The sequence below is a fragment of the Hypanus sabinus genome, chromosome 13 (genome assembly GCF_030144855.1).
Source record: "Hypanus sabinus isolate sHypSab1 chromosome 13, sHypSab1.hap1, whole genome shotgun sequence".
Taxonomy (NCBI): domain Eukaryota; kingdom Metazoa; phylum Chordata; class Chondrichthyes; order Myliobatiformes; family Dasyatidae; genus Hypanus; species Hypanus sabinus.
The window spans coordinates 27,093,658-27,108,689 of record NC_082718.1 but is presented as its reverse complement, the minus strand read 5'-3'; the positions used below and the strand labels follow the sequence as shown (position 1 = coordinate 27,108,689).

The window sequence follows — 15,032 nt, the reverse complement described above, 5'->3', positions numbered from 1 at the left end:
TTTAAGAGCCGCCAATTTCTTTGGTTATTTATTAGTTCTCCCGTGTGTCTAATATTCACATGCAGTGACCCTTGCATTGTAGCTTATTGCAGATTTTTTTTTGCTACTGGTTCAGCAAAAAAACATTGGAAAACAGTATAAATCGCTGTATTTATCCAAAAAAAAAGAAAAGAAAACCAAAACAGTTAAATACTGAACCAAAAGAGGAATGAGGAACAGAAGTAGCTGGTAAGATTGGCAGTGTCTTGTCTACACAACAAAGAGAATAAACAAAAAAGAAACGACGTGGAACAGTGAGGTTTGCAAGAACGCCAAACAACAGTGAACGTCACCAACAGTACACAAAGAGAGACGAGTATTAGGAAAAATGGTTTAATATTTGAGACAGAAGCAAAACTGCATCACACAATAACATACGTTACAAAAATAAGTCCGACTGTTCCACAGTTATGTTCACAATGAGGACAGAGAATCAGCAAAAAACTTGGATTTCAACAGCAAAAAGCAAACCCCTAATATTTTTAAAACTAATACAGTTATCTGACTGTATGTGGTTGAATACTGCTAGTCCTAATACCTTATGTAACTGCACAATACATAATTGAAGAGAAACTTACCCATTTTGTTTGACAAAAATTCTTGACATTTAAGCATATGCAAAGAAATGAGGAAAGCAAGCCAAAGTTTTTTTTTTGATTTTTTTTTGTAAATTCTTAAAATGAAATAGTCACCAGTTTCTCTGCACCAACCAGAAATCAGACTCAAAATCATCATAACTGGGCCCACACAGAGAAGGCGCAGAAATATCCACTTTTTAATTTCCAGTATAAAAAGTTCCACTGGTACAAAATGCATAATTACAATCAAGTTGTAGAAATATGAAAGCCCACTATTTTTTTTTGAGTGTGTGTGTGTGTGGCGTGTTGACTTTTTTCTCAAAAAAAAAACTTCCAACACATACAGGGTCAAATGCACCAAAAAGAATTACAACACTCACATGGGCTTGCAGTTCCCCCACTCATTTTGCATTAACTTTGGCTTTTCTCAAACAAATACCTAAAACTATATATTGTTTTTTTTCCTTTAAGTCTTAATCCTAAATGATAATAGTCTACAAACACCAGATCTCACATCACAGGAGCACAAACACTTGTCTTGTGTGACATTTTCCAAAAAACGCAATGAAGCTACAACTTTTTTTTTACTTTTTTTTACTTGATTAAAAAAAAACCGAATACAACGTATCAGGTGGGAAGGTGGTGAAGGTGATAGTGTGGGGAAATGAAGTCAGGAAAGAGCAGGCCGAAAATCAGTCCCCAAGGCAATGGAAGCCGAACTGATCTGATTGGCTCCCAGCCCTTATTGCAGAGAAATATTGGCCCGTTAACAGTTAACATTTTATTACATATCAAGTGCATGCACATAGGAATGACAAATGAGTTTGCAATGGTTAGAAAGTCATACTCAGCAGCTATAGCTACTTAATGATTATTTTTTTTTATTAATTTCAAACCAGTTCTGAACATTCTTGCCTTGGGGTGTTATATATATTTTTTGTGTGTGTGTTTTTTAAAATATTTTATTTTTTTAAATTTTACAACTATAAGAAAAAAAAGCTTTATGAGGTTTGCTTTCACAACATCGCAATGAATGTCAAGGTTGGGGAATATGAGCACTTTTACCAAGAGAATTAACAAACAGTGAACCATCTCAGGCAACAAGACCACAGCTTTAACAATTTAACAAACTTTTTTTCTCTCTGGTTTTAATCTTTTTTTTTGTACTTTAATTTTTTTCAAACATGAGAGAATTATTACAAAACACTTAAGTAACAAAATACCCCATGTTATCAAATTACTTCTCACAAATAACACAATTAAGCGCGAGGCAGGAAGTACCTTTAATTTTTTTGTTGGAATTTGGCACTGTTAAAATTGCTGTTTTCTTCTTTTCGAAAAGAAAAAAAAGCCAATCTCACATTTTGCTGAACAAAGTACGTCAAACTGTTAACCCCACAGTGAAAAAAAAATCAGACGTCAAAAACATTTTACACGCAAAGCACACAATTTTTTTGTCCTGGAATTGTAGTTTTTTTTTTCCATTTCACCTGACGAGTTAAGATTTTTTTGGCCATCCGGAAAAAAAAATCTTTTGCGAGTCAGCCAAAAAAAATTCCGATGCGTTATAACCTTAAAAATCGCGATGACACCAAAACTTAACCCACACAGTTACCAACGTGACGAAGTTAACACTTACTTCTTTGTTTTCTTCTCCCAATACACTTAAACAGTATAAAATATAGGTTATTTAATGTGCATTTACCACAGATTGTCTAGGTGTGAATCAGTTCAGCAAAAGGTGACACAAATAGGTAGTCTTTCCCCAAACATGGGTCATCTTTTTTTTTAATTATCTTAAACTAGTCTACAAAAAAAGTGGTTTTTTCATTTCTATATATATTGATGAGAAAGTGAGCCACTTAAATGGCCCTTATCAAAACTTTACACTGCCTGAAAAATGTAAAAACTATTACAGAGCTCTTGATAATATCTCCGACCAGTTTCTTCAGCTGATCAGAAGTAGTCTGCATCATTGAGAAACCAACATTCTGTTCCCTGGCCACATATTGCTATCGCTATTCCAAGTGACCAGACAGAATGCCAATCCCTGTATAATACTTTCAAGTTTGTTTCATGAAAAAAAAAGAAACATTTTCGCCACAGGTTTTTTTATTTCCTTCTCTCTCTGTTATATATTTTTGTCTTGCTTTACTTTCTTAAAATATTTTTTTTCTTTTTCAGTCTCAACACAAATGCAGCTAGGCTTTTCACATTGAACTCTTTAGAATTCAAAACTATATGAGGTCACATGCAAAAAATCTCAAAGTCAAACTAGGTCAAAGGGGTCAAGTAGGAGGACCAAGTGTGATGTGAGGTCAGAAAGACATCAGAAACAATGACGGGACGATGAGCTTTTTTTTTGAATTTTTTTGGCGCCACAGGGACATGTTAGGCAAACGATGAACTAACGAGCATGAAGATGTCTAGGGGAAAAAAACAAGGAAGAGTCAAAAGTTACACAGAGTCTACGCAGCAGGAACAAAATCATTCTCATGGTTGTAGAAATAATGCAAATCTCAGTCATTAGATTCTATGAGCCATTCACATAAATTTGCATTTTTTTTAAATAACTGTAAAATAAAAGCAACGGCAACAGATAAAAAACCCAAAAAATCCATCCGTACTTTAAAAGAGTTAAAAGAGATGGATTGGTTTTGGGACAGGAGTATAGATTTTTTTTAATTAAACAAATATGTAAACGAAGAATAAAAGTCACAAGGTTTAAAATAAAAGACTTGAACTTGACTAATGGAAGCTACAAGTAATGAGATACCACACACTTAAAAGATACAAATAAACGAGAGAAGCGTGATTGTTGCAGGATGTGTTTTGTGTATGTTTAACTGCAAGGATAAACTGGTTCTTAGCACATCAGAGACTACTTCACGAGGCAAGCTGTAACTATTATAGAGGATGAACTATCTCAGGTATCCAATAAATTAACTATAGATAATTAATAAATAACTTCCATCTTTCTGAGGCAGTAAAAATTTGTATAAAAATAGAGCTGCTTTTTTTACAAATAAAATGTACAGGCCTGTGGCTTTCCTTCTTAATCATTTTTGATTTAACCATCGGCAAATGTTATCATTTAAATCTTCTCTTCCATTTTATCCCTTGCCCCCTCCCGAAAAAAAGAGCCCCGTGTGGCAGTGGAAACAGATCTCAAAGGCGTTTGTTTCAATAAAAGACCAATGTGATCTGATCACACAAAGCTTAATATCTAACTTGTGATCGTGTCCTATCAGAATAGTTCTCATTGGAGTGAGAATTTCCCCCCCCAAAAAAATAAAAGAAAATGTTAGTACTTCTCTTGGTATCAATTTCAGGCTAGGCCACCATATCATTAACCCGTAAACTGCTGGTGCCTTTCTAATCTACATTAACTGGGTCCCTTAAGCTAATAAAGCGTCTGATGCCCGATAATCACTTGGGCCTGTTTGGCACCAGTGGCTGCTGAGTTAAATTGCACATTTCGGTTATATTTTTTTCAAAATCCTCTTAAGACATCTTTTTTTTGCAAAATTCATTTTTTTAAACGGAACAAAGCAAAATATTAAATACTGTAAATACAATAAGATTTAAGATACTGAACGTAACGGGAATGGGAGGAAAAACAGGTGGGGAAAGGAGAATGGAAGTGTAATGTTAAAACTGTCTCTTGATGAATGTTGGCAATGATCCTCCTCAGCCACGGGCTGGTTCATGGGACTTACCCTAACAAAGCTAAAGTAACAGCATTAACCTCCCACACTAGACTCAGTAGGGCTTGCTGTCATTCTTGGATCGCTTCAGCTGAACTTTTAAACGCTTCATTCCAATCTGAAAACCGTTCATGGCTTGGATGGCAGCCTGTGCGGAGACTGGGTTGTCATAACTTACGAAACCTGTGGGGGTCAGGGTGGGGGAGGGGAGCGTAAAGTTAGGAGAAATGGAGGAAAGTAATGAGACAATCTTACTATACATTCAAAATGAAGACATTCATAGGTGAACAGGCATTATTGCATCTTGATGGTGTTAATGAGCAAATAAAATTTCTTAATTATTGCATGTTAAGTATTTGCACAGTTTGCCTTCTTTTGAACATTGGCTGTTTGCCTGTCTCCGTGGTGTAGTTTTCATTGACTCTATTATATTTCTTTGTATCTTCTGTGAATGGTGAATGGTAGCATATGGTGACATATATGTACTTTGATAGTAAATTTACTTTAAACTTTGTTCATTGAATCAGAGAACACAGAATCAGGGCTTGCTGCCCATTAATCACCTATCCCTACGAGCCCTAATTACCAGCACTTGACCTGCACACTAGATTCAACCGCTCGCTGGGTGAAAACACTGGTCTGCACCGTAATGATAACTGTAATAAAAACTGTACATTAAAATGCCTTCAGTGCTGCCTGTCTTTTGACTTCCTACCCACAGTGGTGCAGTTGGTATCTCACAGTGCATGAGACCCAGGTTCTGTCCTCACCTTAAATGCTATCTGTGGGGGGTTTTACAGTTCCCCCGTGACCTTCCCCTGGAATTGCTCATCATGTGGGCTGGTAGGGTAAAAAGTCACCGTAAATTGCTCCGATGTGTATGAGAGTTTGGAGAAAGTGAGGAGAATAAAAAATGGGATTGATGTGGGATTTGTGTAAATTTATAGATTTAAGATCAACTGAAGTTCAGATTAGCTTTATTTGTCACACATACATCAAAACACACAGTGATGCGTGTTGTTGGGGTTTATGACCAACAGAGTTTGAAATGTGCTGTTGCAGCTTATAAGTGTCTCTGTGCTTCTGGCGTGCCCACAACTCACTAACATCTTTGGAACGTGGAAGGAAACTGGAGCACCTGGAGAAAATCCATGTGGTCACGGGGAGAACGTACAAACTTCTGAATCAGGCATCAATACATATTTTTAACTACATTCACATATACTTACCAAAGCACTTGCTAAGATTGGTCTGTTTGTCAATGAAGACTTTAGCAGACACAACATTTCCAAATGGCATAAACATCTGCAGGATGTCCTGATCTCCAAACTCCTGGGGCAGATGGTAAATAAACAGATTTGCACCTTCTGGACCTGGGAAAGAAATTCAACAAAGCTGAAGTCATATCTATTTATCGAAAAAAGATTCTATGCATATTTAAATTACATCTGTTTTAGTTCTGAAGTTGAAAGCGTCAACTTCTTTAAAGGTAGTAAGGTCCTAACATTCACCTAAGCAACAACGATAAAGGCCCCATGCTTAGGATCAATGGGTTACACTCTGCCTTCACCTTTGCAATACCAGATATCACTAATGGTAATGTCTTGTGATCTCTCTACATTGTAATGTTGAATATGATAGGCACCAGAGGTTGTTGGTGGATATCTGTGTTTGATCTTGGAAATCATTTTCCTGAAGGATGACGATTCATTATCCCCAGAAGATAGAAAACTCATTCTTGAACATTTAAGAACTAAGCTTTTGTGCTTTGCTTCGGTAAAAATGAAATCTGACACAAGATGTGGATATTGCTAGCAGGGCCTCTATTTATTGCCTCTTGAATTAAATACCTTATTAGGCCATTTCAGAGGATTGTTAAGGGCAAACTACATCACTGTGGGTACGGAACCATGTTTAGACCAGACGATCTAACAAGAGTAAATTTCTTTCCCTGAATGATACTAGTGAATCAGATAGATTTTTAAAGTTCTGTATGTTTACGAACATTTTAATTCCAGATTTGATTAGTTACTTGAACAGATATCTCTCAGCTGTCATGGTAGGATTTGAATTCATATCTTTAGTTCAATATTTATGAATCTACATCCTATGACATAACTAAAAGACCACTGTAATCTAGAACAGTGTGTCACAGAATTCCTTATATCAGATCTGGGACCATAGAGGTGAGAGTTCTGACATGATCTGTTCTCACTAATGGTACTGATTATAAAGAAACAAAACCTCTTAAGGAAACATTGTTGTTGAGTTATAAGCTCTCCAGCCCTTAGCAGGGTGGTATGGTGTAGGGGTGGGGTTGTTAATATTTACATTAAAAAAATATTCTTTCATGTGTTGGGAGCATGTCTGTCACATAATAATTCATGTCAGTGAATTATTATATTAATTAAGTGATAGATCTGGCTGACCCAAGTATACTAGGCAATAATATCTCCCACACACTGATTAAAGCGCTTCAGCATTTAACCTGAACACACAATCCATTTATTTCTAAGACACTTGGGGTCAATAAAGTGTGTGCTGCATGAGATTAAAATGTTTATTAAAGGAATAATGAAACCTGCTTAGTTTTAAAGAGAGAATAAAAAAAAATTAGGAAATAATTTAAAAAACCCATTAAAACCAAACTAAATTGACATCATACAATATAATTAATATTATTAAATACCAATCATCTCATTATCAAAAGTTATCCCTAAATTGGCACTGCCTTTAGCAGTGATCTACTGTCAATAATGTCACTAATTTAACATTACTTAACACTCATTGACAAACTAATAATATCAAACTCATCAACAAAACTCTGTAGTTTATTCCTTGTTCATTTTTCTGAGATGGTGGTATGCAGGTTAACAGCAGGGAAAACAAAAGAGATGCCTTTGATTTCAGTGACATTGAGACACACAACCACCACCCAGGAGCCTTTGTCCTTCTCTTTCAAAGAAACATACTTTCCCTGGTTTCAGCAGCAATATATTCTTGTGCTTATAAACAAACATATCAAATATAAATTTGTCAATAGGTCTTGTATGAGTAAACTCTGTCAAAACCAGGAAAAAGAACATTAATCACAGAACATTTCATACATAATAGACTTCAGGATCTTTTGGTTGGGCTAGGTCTTTACAGTGTAAAGGAGGTTTCTTCTTTTTTCTTTGTTATTGTTGGGAAAGGGTTTCCTTTTGTTAACTAGCAGGAATGCTAATTACTGATAACGAGAATGGTATTCCTTTGTAAACCAAATGGGGATTAATGTTCTTTCTTCTGAGTCTGTAAGCTTTTGTTGACAGGCTTTTGGGGAGATCGGCGCGAGGGGGTCGAGAGAGAGGACGCAATGCTCTAAGCTGGGCGAGGATCGGATCCCAAAGGGGGGGGGGGGGTCCGAGGCCGGGAGGTACTCCGAGGAGGGGGGAATGAAGCTAGATGTGCTTGGTTGACCACTCGGAGGGTCCTGAGCTGCGAGTCGAGGAGTTCGGAGGGTCCTGAGCTGCGAGTCGAGAAGTTCGGAGGGGATCGAATGGTGGCCAGAAGACTTCAGAAATTGAGCTCCAACGGTTGTGCACGAAGTGGTTTGGACTTGGATAAGTTTGGCGCCTTTTCTTTAATTTTTTTCTCTTCATATATACTGTATCATTATTAATCACTTAGTTATAGTAACCTTTATAAATTGTACTCATTTAATCGCTTATGGTGTACTGTCTGTTTTTGGGCGAGGCGGGGACATCACACAGCATCCACACCAGCTGATTACCCAGTTTGGCGGGGCCGAAGGCTGCTCCCCCTAGACGAGAACGAGCTGAGCGAGCCTGAGGCGACCCAGGGGGTTACAACAGCATGGCACTGATGTCATCTCGAAACTATTCTGAGGTACACAGAACTTAGAACAATACAGCACAGTACAGACCCTTGACCCATAATGTCATGCCAACACTTTAACCTACACTAAGATCAACCTTTCCCTCTTACAAAGCCCTCAAAGTTTTCAATCATCCATGTGGCTATCTAACAGTGTCTTAAATGTCACTAATATGTCTTCATCTACCACCACCATTCACCCACCACTCTCTGTGAGAAAACTTACCTTTACTAAAAAACTAAAAAAGTACATAAACACAAGATTCTGCAGATGCTGGAGTAACACATCCAGAGTAACACATTCAACTGAACGTCTAGAACGTCTGCTTTTCACTGATGCTGCCTGACCTGCTGAATTCTTCCAGCATTCTGTGTGCGCTACTTCGAAGGAGACTACATAACGGGATATGGCCATCAAAGAATAAAAATGACCATCTCATCAGATGATTATTCTGTTCTCCTTTTCCAAGAACCAATTCCATCTTCACTGACTGTATGGGTTCAATACTCAAGTCTAACACAAGGATTATTGTCCATTCCCAGAAGACGCAGGAAGACTGTCAGTAGGTCAGGCAGCATCTCTGGAGAGAGAACCACAGTTAACCTTATAGGTCAAAGAACCTTCCCCTTCACCTTCACTCGGACCAGAGCACTCCATTCATGTACCTATCCAAATTTCTCTTAGATGTTGAAATCGACCCTACATCCACCATTTGGGCTGGCAGCTTGTTCCACACTCTCACCACTCTTTGAGTGAATAATTTCCCCATCGCAATCCCCTTACACATTTCACCTTTCTCCCTTAACCCATGACCTCTAGTTGTAGTGTCACCCAGACTCAGTTGAAAAAGCTTGCTTTCATTTATCCTATCTATACCCCTCATAGTTTTATATACCTCTATCAAATCTCCCCTCAATCTTCTATGTTTTAGAGAATAAAGTCCTAATCTATTTAACCTTGTAATTCAGGCCTGCAAGTCCTGGCAACGTAAATTTTTTCTGCACTCTTTCATCTTGACTGTAGGTAGGTGAAAGTTAGGAGGTCTTATACAATTTTAACATAACATTGTACTCAATACATTGATTTATGAAGGCCAATGTGCCAACAGCTTACTTTATGACCCTACTTACCTATGACACCACTTTCAAGGAATTATGGACCTGCTTTCCCAGACCCCTCTGTTCTAATGCACTCCTTAGTGCCCTACAGTTCACCTTGTAAGACCTACCCTGGTTGGTTCCCCCCACCCCCTGCAAAGTGCAGCACCTCACACTTGTCTGCATTAAATACAATCTGCCATTTTTCAGCTGGTCCAGATCCCAATGCAAGCTTTGCTAGCTTTACTCACTGTCCACTACACTGAATCTTGGTGTAATATGCAAATTTGCTGATCTAGTTTACCATTTCATTGATATAGATGACAAACAACACTGGACACAGCATTGATTCATGCAGCACGGCATTAGGCACAGGCCTCCAGTCAGAGGGCCAACCGTCTACAATCACTCTCTGGCTTCTTTTTCAAAGCCAATGTCTAATCCAATTTACTACCTCATCCTGAATGCCAAGCAACTGAACATTCTTGACCAACCTCCCATGAAGGCCCTTGTCAAAAGCCTTGCTGAAGTCCATGTAGACAACATCCAATTCCAATGCCTTGTCTTCATCAATTTTCACAGTAACTTCCTCAAAGAACACTTGATACAATTAGTTAGACATGACTTACCACACATAAAGCCATGCCAACTATCCCTAATCAGTTCCTGTCTATCTTACATACCTAGTCCCTTAAAATACCTTCCAATAACTTTCCCACTACTGATGTCAGGCTCACTGGCCTACAATTTCCCATCCTATCCTTATAGCTGTTCTTAAGCAACAGAATAACATTAGCTATCCTCCAATCCTCCAGTACCTCACCCATTTTAAATATCTCTGCTAGGGACCCTGCAATTTCTGCACTAGCCTCCCACAGGGTCCGAGGGAACACCTTGTCAGGCCCTGGGGGTTTAGCCAACCCTAATTTGCCTCAAGCCAGCAAACACCTCCTCTTCTGTTATCTGTATGGGATCTATGACCTTGCTACTGCATTGCCTCACATCTAAAGTCTCTGTGTCCTTCTCCCGAGTAAACGCAGATGCAAAAAAATCTATTTAAGATCGCCTCCATCTCTTCCGGCACTGCACATAGACTACCACTCTGATTTTTCAGAGGACCAGTTTTGTCCCTTGCTATCCTTTTGTTTTTAATATATCTGTAGAAGCTCTTAGGATTTTCCTTCACCTATCCTCTGATCCTTCCAACTATAGCTCTGGAAAGCACTTGGAACTTCAGAAGCAGAGTCATACCATTAGCCTGATCTCTCCAGTGTTCCTGCACTCAAGTGCTCCTTCCCCACCCATTTAAGGAGCCAATCATTCAGAAATGCTGTATTGTATGCATTTGCTGAATTAAGTCCTGCTCTCCAACACCATTATAGATCCCACTCCCATACAGTAAAAACATTGTGAATCCAGTTTTCTCGGGACTTTGGTGGAGCTGGATTAACAGATGTTCTGGACCATTGGATGTCATTGTCATATCCAACACACTTGTCATTCGCCTTTTCTTAGATGTTACATGATAGACTATTAGTTTCTTTTGCCCCAGTGAACCTGGAAGAAAGCGCGGGGAACAGAAGCAGATGAGTTTCAAGAGGGCAGAAATTGAATTTAGTGATCTTCAAGGATGAGCTGAAACTCGGGCTGTTGTGTGTGAAAGAGACTGCGGGAATTATCACCCAATAGGGCAGATGCTAAATGATTGGAATTTCCTGAGAGAGGATTTTTTTTTCCCCCAGAGCGATTGTGTAATCCTTGCTCCTCAATCTTACCTTAGTCACCTTTCCAATCCTCCCTGGATTCTCCGCTCACTGGTTTACCATTTTCATCTCAAGTTCCTCCAACATCATAACCCCACAGCCTCTTCTGTTCCAAAGTTCCCTTTCATTACCCAAAATCTGCACATTCTTTCCCACTAGCTATTGCTGCCTTCAGCTTTGTGAGTGCTATGAGATATCTTTCTCTGAGAGAATAAAGCAGAGATGTATGCAGACACTAACTGCTACTAAGAATTGTGTTCCTTAGTAATTTGATACCAATAGCTTTATGTACTAATTTACTACCAAAAACCTTCATTATCAGCTTAACATCAATAACATTCATTATTAATTTAATACACATACTCTTCAGTAACACCACTTTAATTGGCAATTTAACACTCACATTGTTTACAATTAATCACCAATTGTACTCATTAATATTGCTCGTTAGCAATTTAACTTCTGTTCGCAATCTATTACCAATATAATGTTCATTACAAATATTTTTCAAATGGTGATTTAACATCAATAGACAAGTACCTCAACACTGATAGCAATGAGAAGTGGGGAGGTTTAGAGTGGAAATGTATTTGCACTCATTACAATTTTGTGCACAGAGACAATGTATACAGTAAAATGTTTCACACCCACGAAGAAAGAAAATGTACACAGTGGCCACTTTATTAGGTATACCTTTACACTACCTTATTAATGTAAATATCTAATCAGCCAATCAAGTAGCAGCAACTCAATGCATAAAAGCATGAAGACATGGTCAAGAGATTCAGTTGTTGCTCAGACCAAACATCAGAAGGGTGAAAAATGTGATCTAAGTGACTTTGACCGGGGAATGATTGTTGGTGCCAGATGGGGTGGTTTGAGTATCTCAAAAAACTAGTGATCTCCTGGGATTTTCATGCACAACAGTCTCTAGAGTTTACAGAGAATGGTGCAAAAAACAAAAAAAAAAAATCCAGTGAATGACAGTTCTGTGGGTGAAAATGAGAGGTCAGAGGAGAATGCCCAAACTGGTTCAAGCTGACAGAAAGGCAACAGTAACTCAAATAACCACACATTATAACAGTGATGATATCTCTGAATGCACAACACCTTGAATGTTTAAGCGGATGGGCAGAACACAATGAATATATACACTCTGTGGCCACTTTATTAGGTATAGGAGATACAGTGGCCACTGAGGGTAAATCCATATGACATAGGAGCAGAATGAGGCCATTTGGCCCATTGCATTTGCTCTGCTGTTCATCATAGCTGTTTTATTATCCCTCTCAACCCCATTCTCCTGCCGTTTTCAAGCAACCTTTGACCCCAGGTTAATCAAGAACCTATCAACCTCCACCTTAAATATACCGAATGACTTGGCCTGCACAGCCATCTGTGTCAATGAATTTCACAGATTTACCACACTCTGGCTGAAGACAGTTCTCCTTATTTCTGTTTTAAATGAATGTCCTTTGTTCTGAGTTTGTGCCCTCTGGTCCTAGACTTCCTCACTATAAGAAACATCCTCTCCAAATCCACTCTAAGTCTTTCAATATTGAATAGGTTTCAATCAGATCCGTCTCCCCATTCTTCTAAACTCCAGCAAGTACAGGCCCAGAGTCATCAAATGCTTCTCATATGTTAACCCTTTCATTCCTGGGATCATTCTCATGACCCTCTCCAATGCCAGAACATCCTTTCTTAGATAAGGGGCCCAAAATTCTCACAATACTCCATGTGCAGTCTGACCAATGCCTTATAAAGCCTCAGCATTAGATCCTTGATTTTGTATTCTAGTTCTCTTGAAATAAATACTAACATTGCATTTTCTCTCCTTACTACCAACTCAACCTGCACAAGGTCTCTCAAGTCCCTTTGCATATCTGATTTTAGAATTGTCTACCCATTTAGAAAATACTCCATGCCTTTTTTTCCTTCTTCCAAAGAGCATGTCCATGCACTTCTCTATACTATATTCCATCTGCCACTTCTTTGCCCATTCGCCTAATCTGTCTAAGTCCTTCTGCATCTTCATCACCTACCTTTGTATCATCTGCAAACTTGGCTTCAAAGCCATCAATTCCTTCATCTAAATCACTGACATATAATATAAAAAGAAGTGGCCTGAACACTGACCAGTGTGGCACACCACTAGTCACCGCAGCTAGCCAGAAAAGGCCCCTTTTATTCACACTCTTTGCCTCTTGCCAGTCAGCCATCTTCTGTCCATGCTAGTACCTTTCTTGTAATTCTATGGACACACCTTATTTGTCAAAGGACTTCTGAAAATCTAAATAAACCACATCCATTGACACTCTTTTGTCCACCTGGCCTGTTACTTCCTCAAAGAATTCCAACAGATTTGCTGGACAAGATTTCCCTGAAGGAAACCGTGTTGACTTTGGCCTTTTTTGTCATGCGCCTCCACACACCCTGAAGCCTCATCCTTAATAATAGCTTCCAACATTTTTCCAACCACAGAAGTCAAACTGGCCTATCATTTCCTTTCTTCAACATGCCTCGCTTTTTATAGAGTGGAGAGTTACTTGCAATTTTCCAAAGTTCCGGAACAATTCCATAATCTAGTGAGTGATGGAAGATCATTACTAATGCTTCCACGATCTGTACTGCTACCTCTTTCATAACCCTGGGATGTAGTTCATCTGGTCCAGATGACTTATCCTTCAGACTTTTCAGCTTCCTATCACCTCCTCCTTAGTAAAAGGAAAGAAACATACTTCTGCCGCCTGACACTTTGCATTTCTGGCATTTTGCTAGTGTCTTCCACAGCAAAGACCGACGCAAAATACTTAAGTTCATCCGCTGTTTTCTTGTTTCCCATTACTATCTCTCCAGCATCATTTACCAGCCGTCTGATACCTACTTTGGTCTCTCTTTTACTCTGTATATACCTGAAAAAACTTTGGTATCCTCCTTTATATTATTGGCTTCCTTTATTATGATTGGTATATGCCTTTCTTCATCTTTCTCTCCTTTGAATGGAGATATTTTAGGAAACTGATGACTCAATTAACCTGCTACAGCCTCTTTTTCCTCCCAAATGTTGAACTGTGGCTCCAGATTATTACTGATTTATTTTGCTTTAAATAGGAGAAGGTATTTCCTTTAGTGTGGCAGTTTTCATTTCAGTATCTCTTTTAAATTTGCAGACTATCCCAAGGTACTTTGTGAACCCATTATCAAACAGACCACGGGACCACAGAAAATGGCATCAGAATACCTGACCAAAAGCTTTGGAGCAGAATGAGGATGGATAAAACTTGATAGGTAGTGGATAGACTTCTGGAGGTTGTGGCCTCTGTTTGGTGGAGTTACTAAAATTTGTACAGGGTCAGAAAGGGCCAGATTATTTAGCGCAAATTATTTTGCTGGGTTTTAGGCAGGAAGGAGATTGGAGATACCGGGGGAGGGGGGGGAGTTTAAAGAGAAACACAGGAGACTGCATAGATCATTGAGCATTACAACACAGTACAGACCCTACAGCCCTTGATGTTGTGATGACCTTTTAACCTGCTCTAAGATCAAGCTCACCCATCCCTCAAACATAGCACTCAATTTTTCTTTCAGCTGCGTGCCCATCCGAGAGGTTTTCAAATGTCCCACTGTATCTGCCTCTAACACCACCCTGGCAAGCACTTTCCAAGCTCCCACTGCTCTCTGTGTTGAAATAAAATACCTCTGACGTCCCTGTATACACTCCTTCAATCACCTTAAATTATATTCTCTCATAATAGCCATTTCTGCCCTGGGAGCAAGTCGCTGGCTGTCCACTTTATCAATGCTTCTACTCATCTTATACAGTACATCTCTATTAAGTCATCTCTCATCCAGTTCTGACTGAAGGCATATCACTGTTCATTGAGGCATAAATATTTGTGCAAGGCCAGAAAAGCCAGACTGTTCAGTGCAACTATTTTGGAGGGTTCTCAACCTAAAGGAGATTAGAG

The 15,032-nt window shown here is 38.8% G+C and overlaps 1 protein-coding gene across 13 annotated transcripts in view; it reads right to left on the bottom strand.

Annotated features, from left to right (window-relative positions):
• Positions 1–358: 358 nt before the first annotated feature.
• Positions 359–15,032, bottom strand: part of celf2 (cugbp, Elav-like family member 2) — a 1,092,382-nt gene continuing 1,077,708 nt past the window's right edge. For all 13 annotated transcript variants that reach the window (XM_059987350.1, XM_059987354.1, XM_059987344.1 and 10 more), the window contains 3 exons: positions 5,554–5,697; positions 4,337–4,507; positions 359–3,043 (listed from right to left, as the gene is read on the bottom strand). In XM_059987350.1, the coding sequence (XP_059843333.1) occupies positions 4,380–4,507; positions 5,554–5,697 (272 nt within the window). In that variant the 3' untranslated portion in view covers positions 359–3,043; positions 4,337–4,379. The remainder of the gene's footprint in view (positions 3,044–4,336; positions 4,508–5,553; positions 5,698–15,032) is intronic.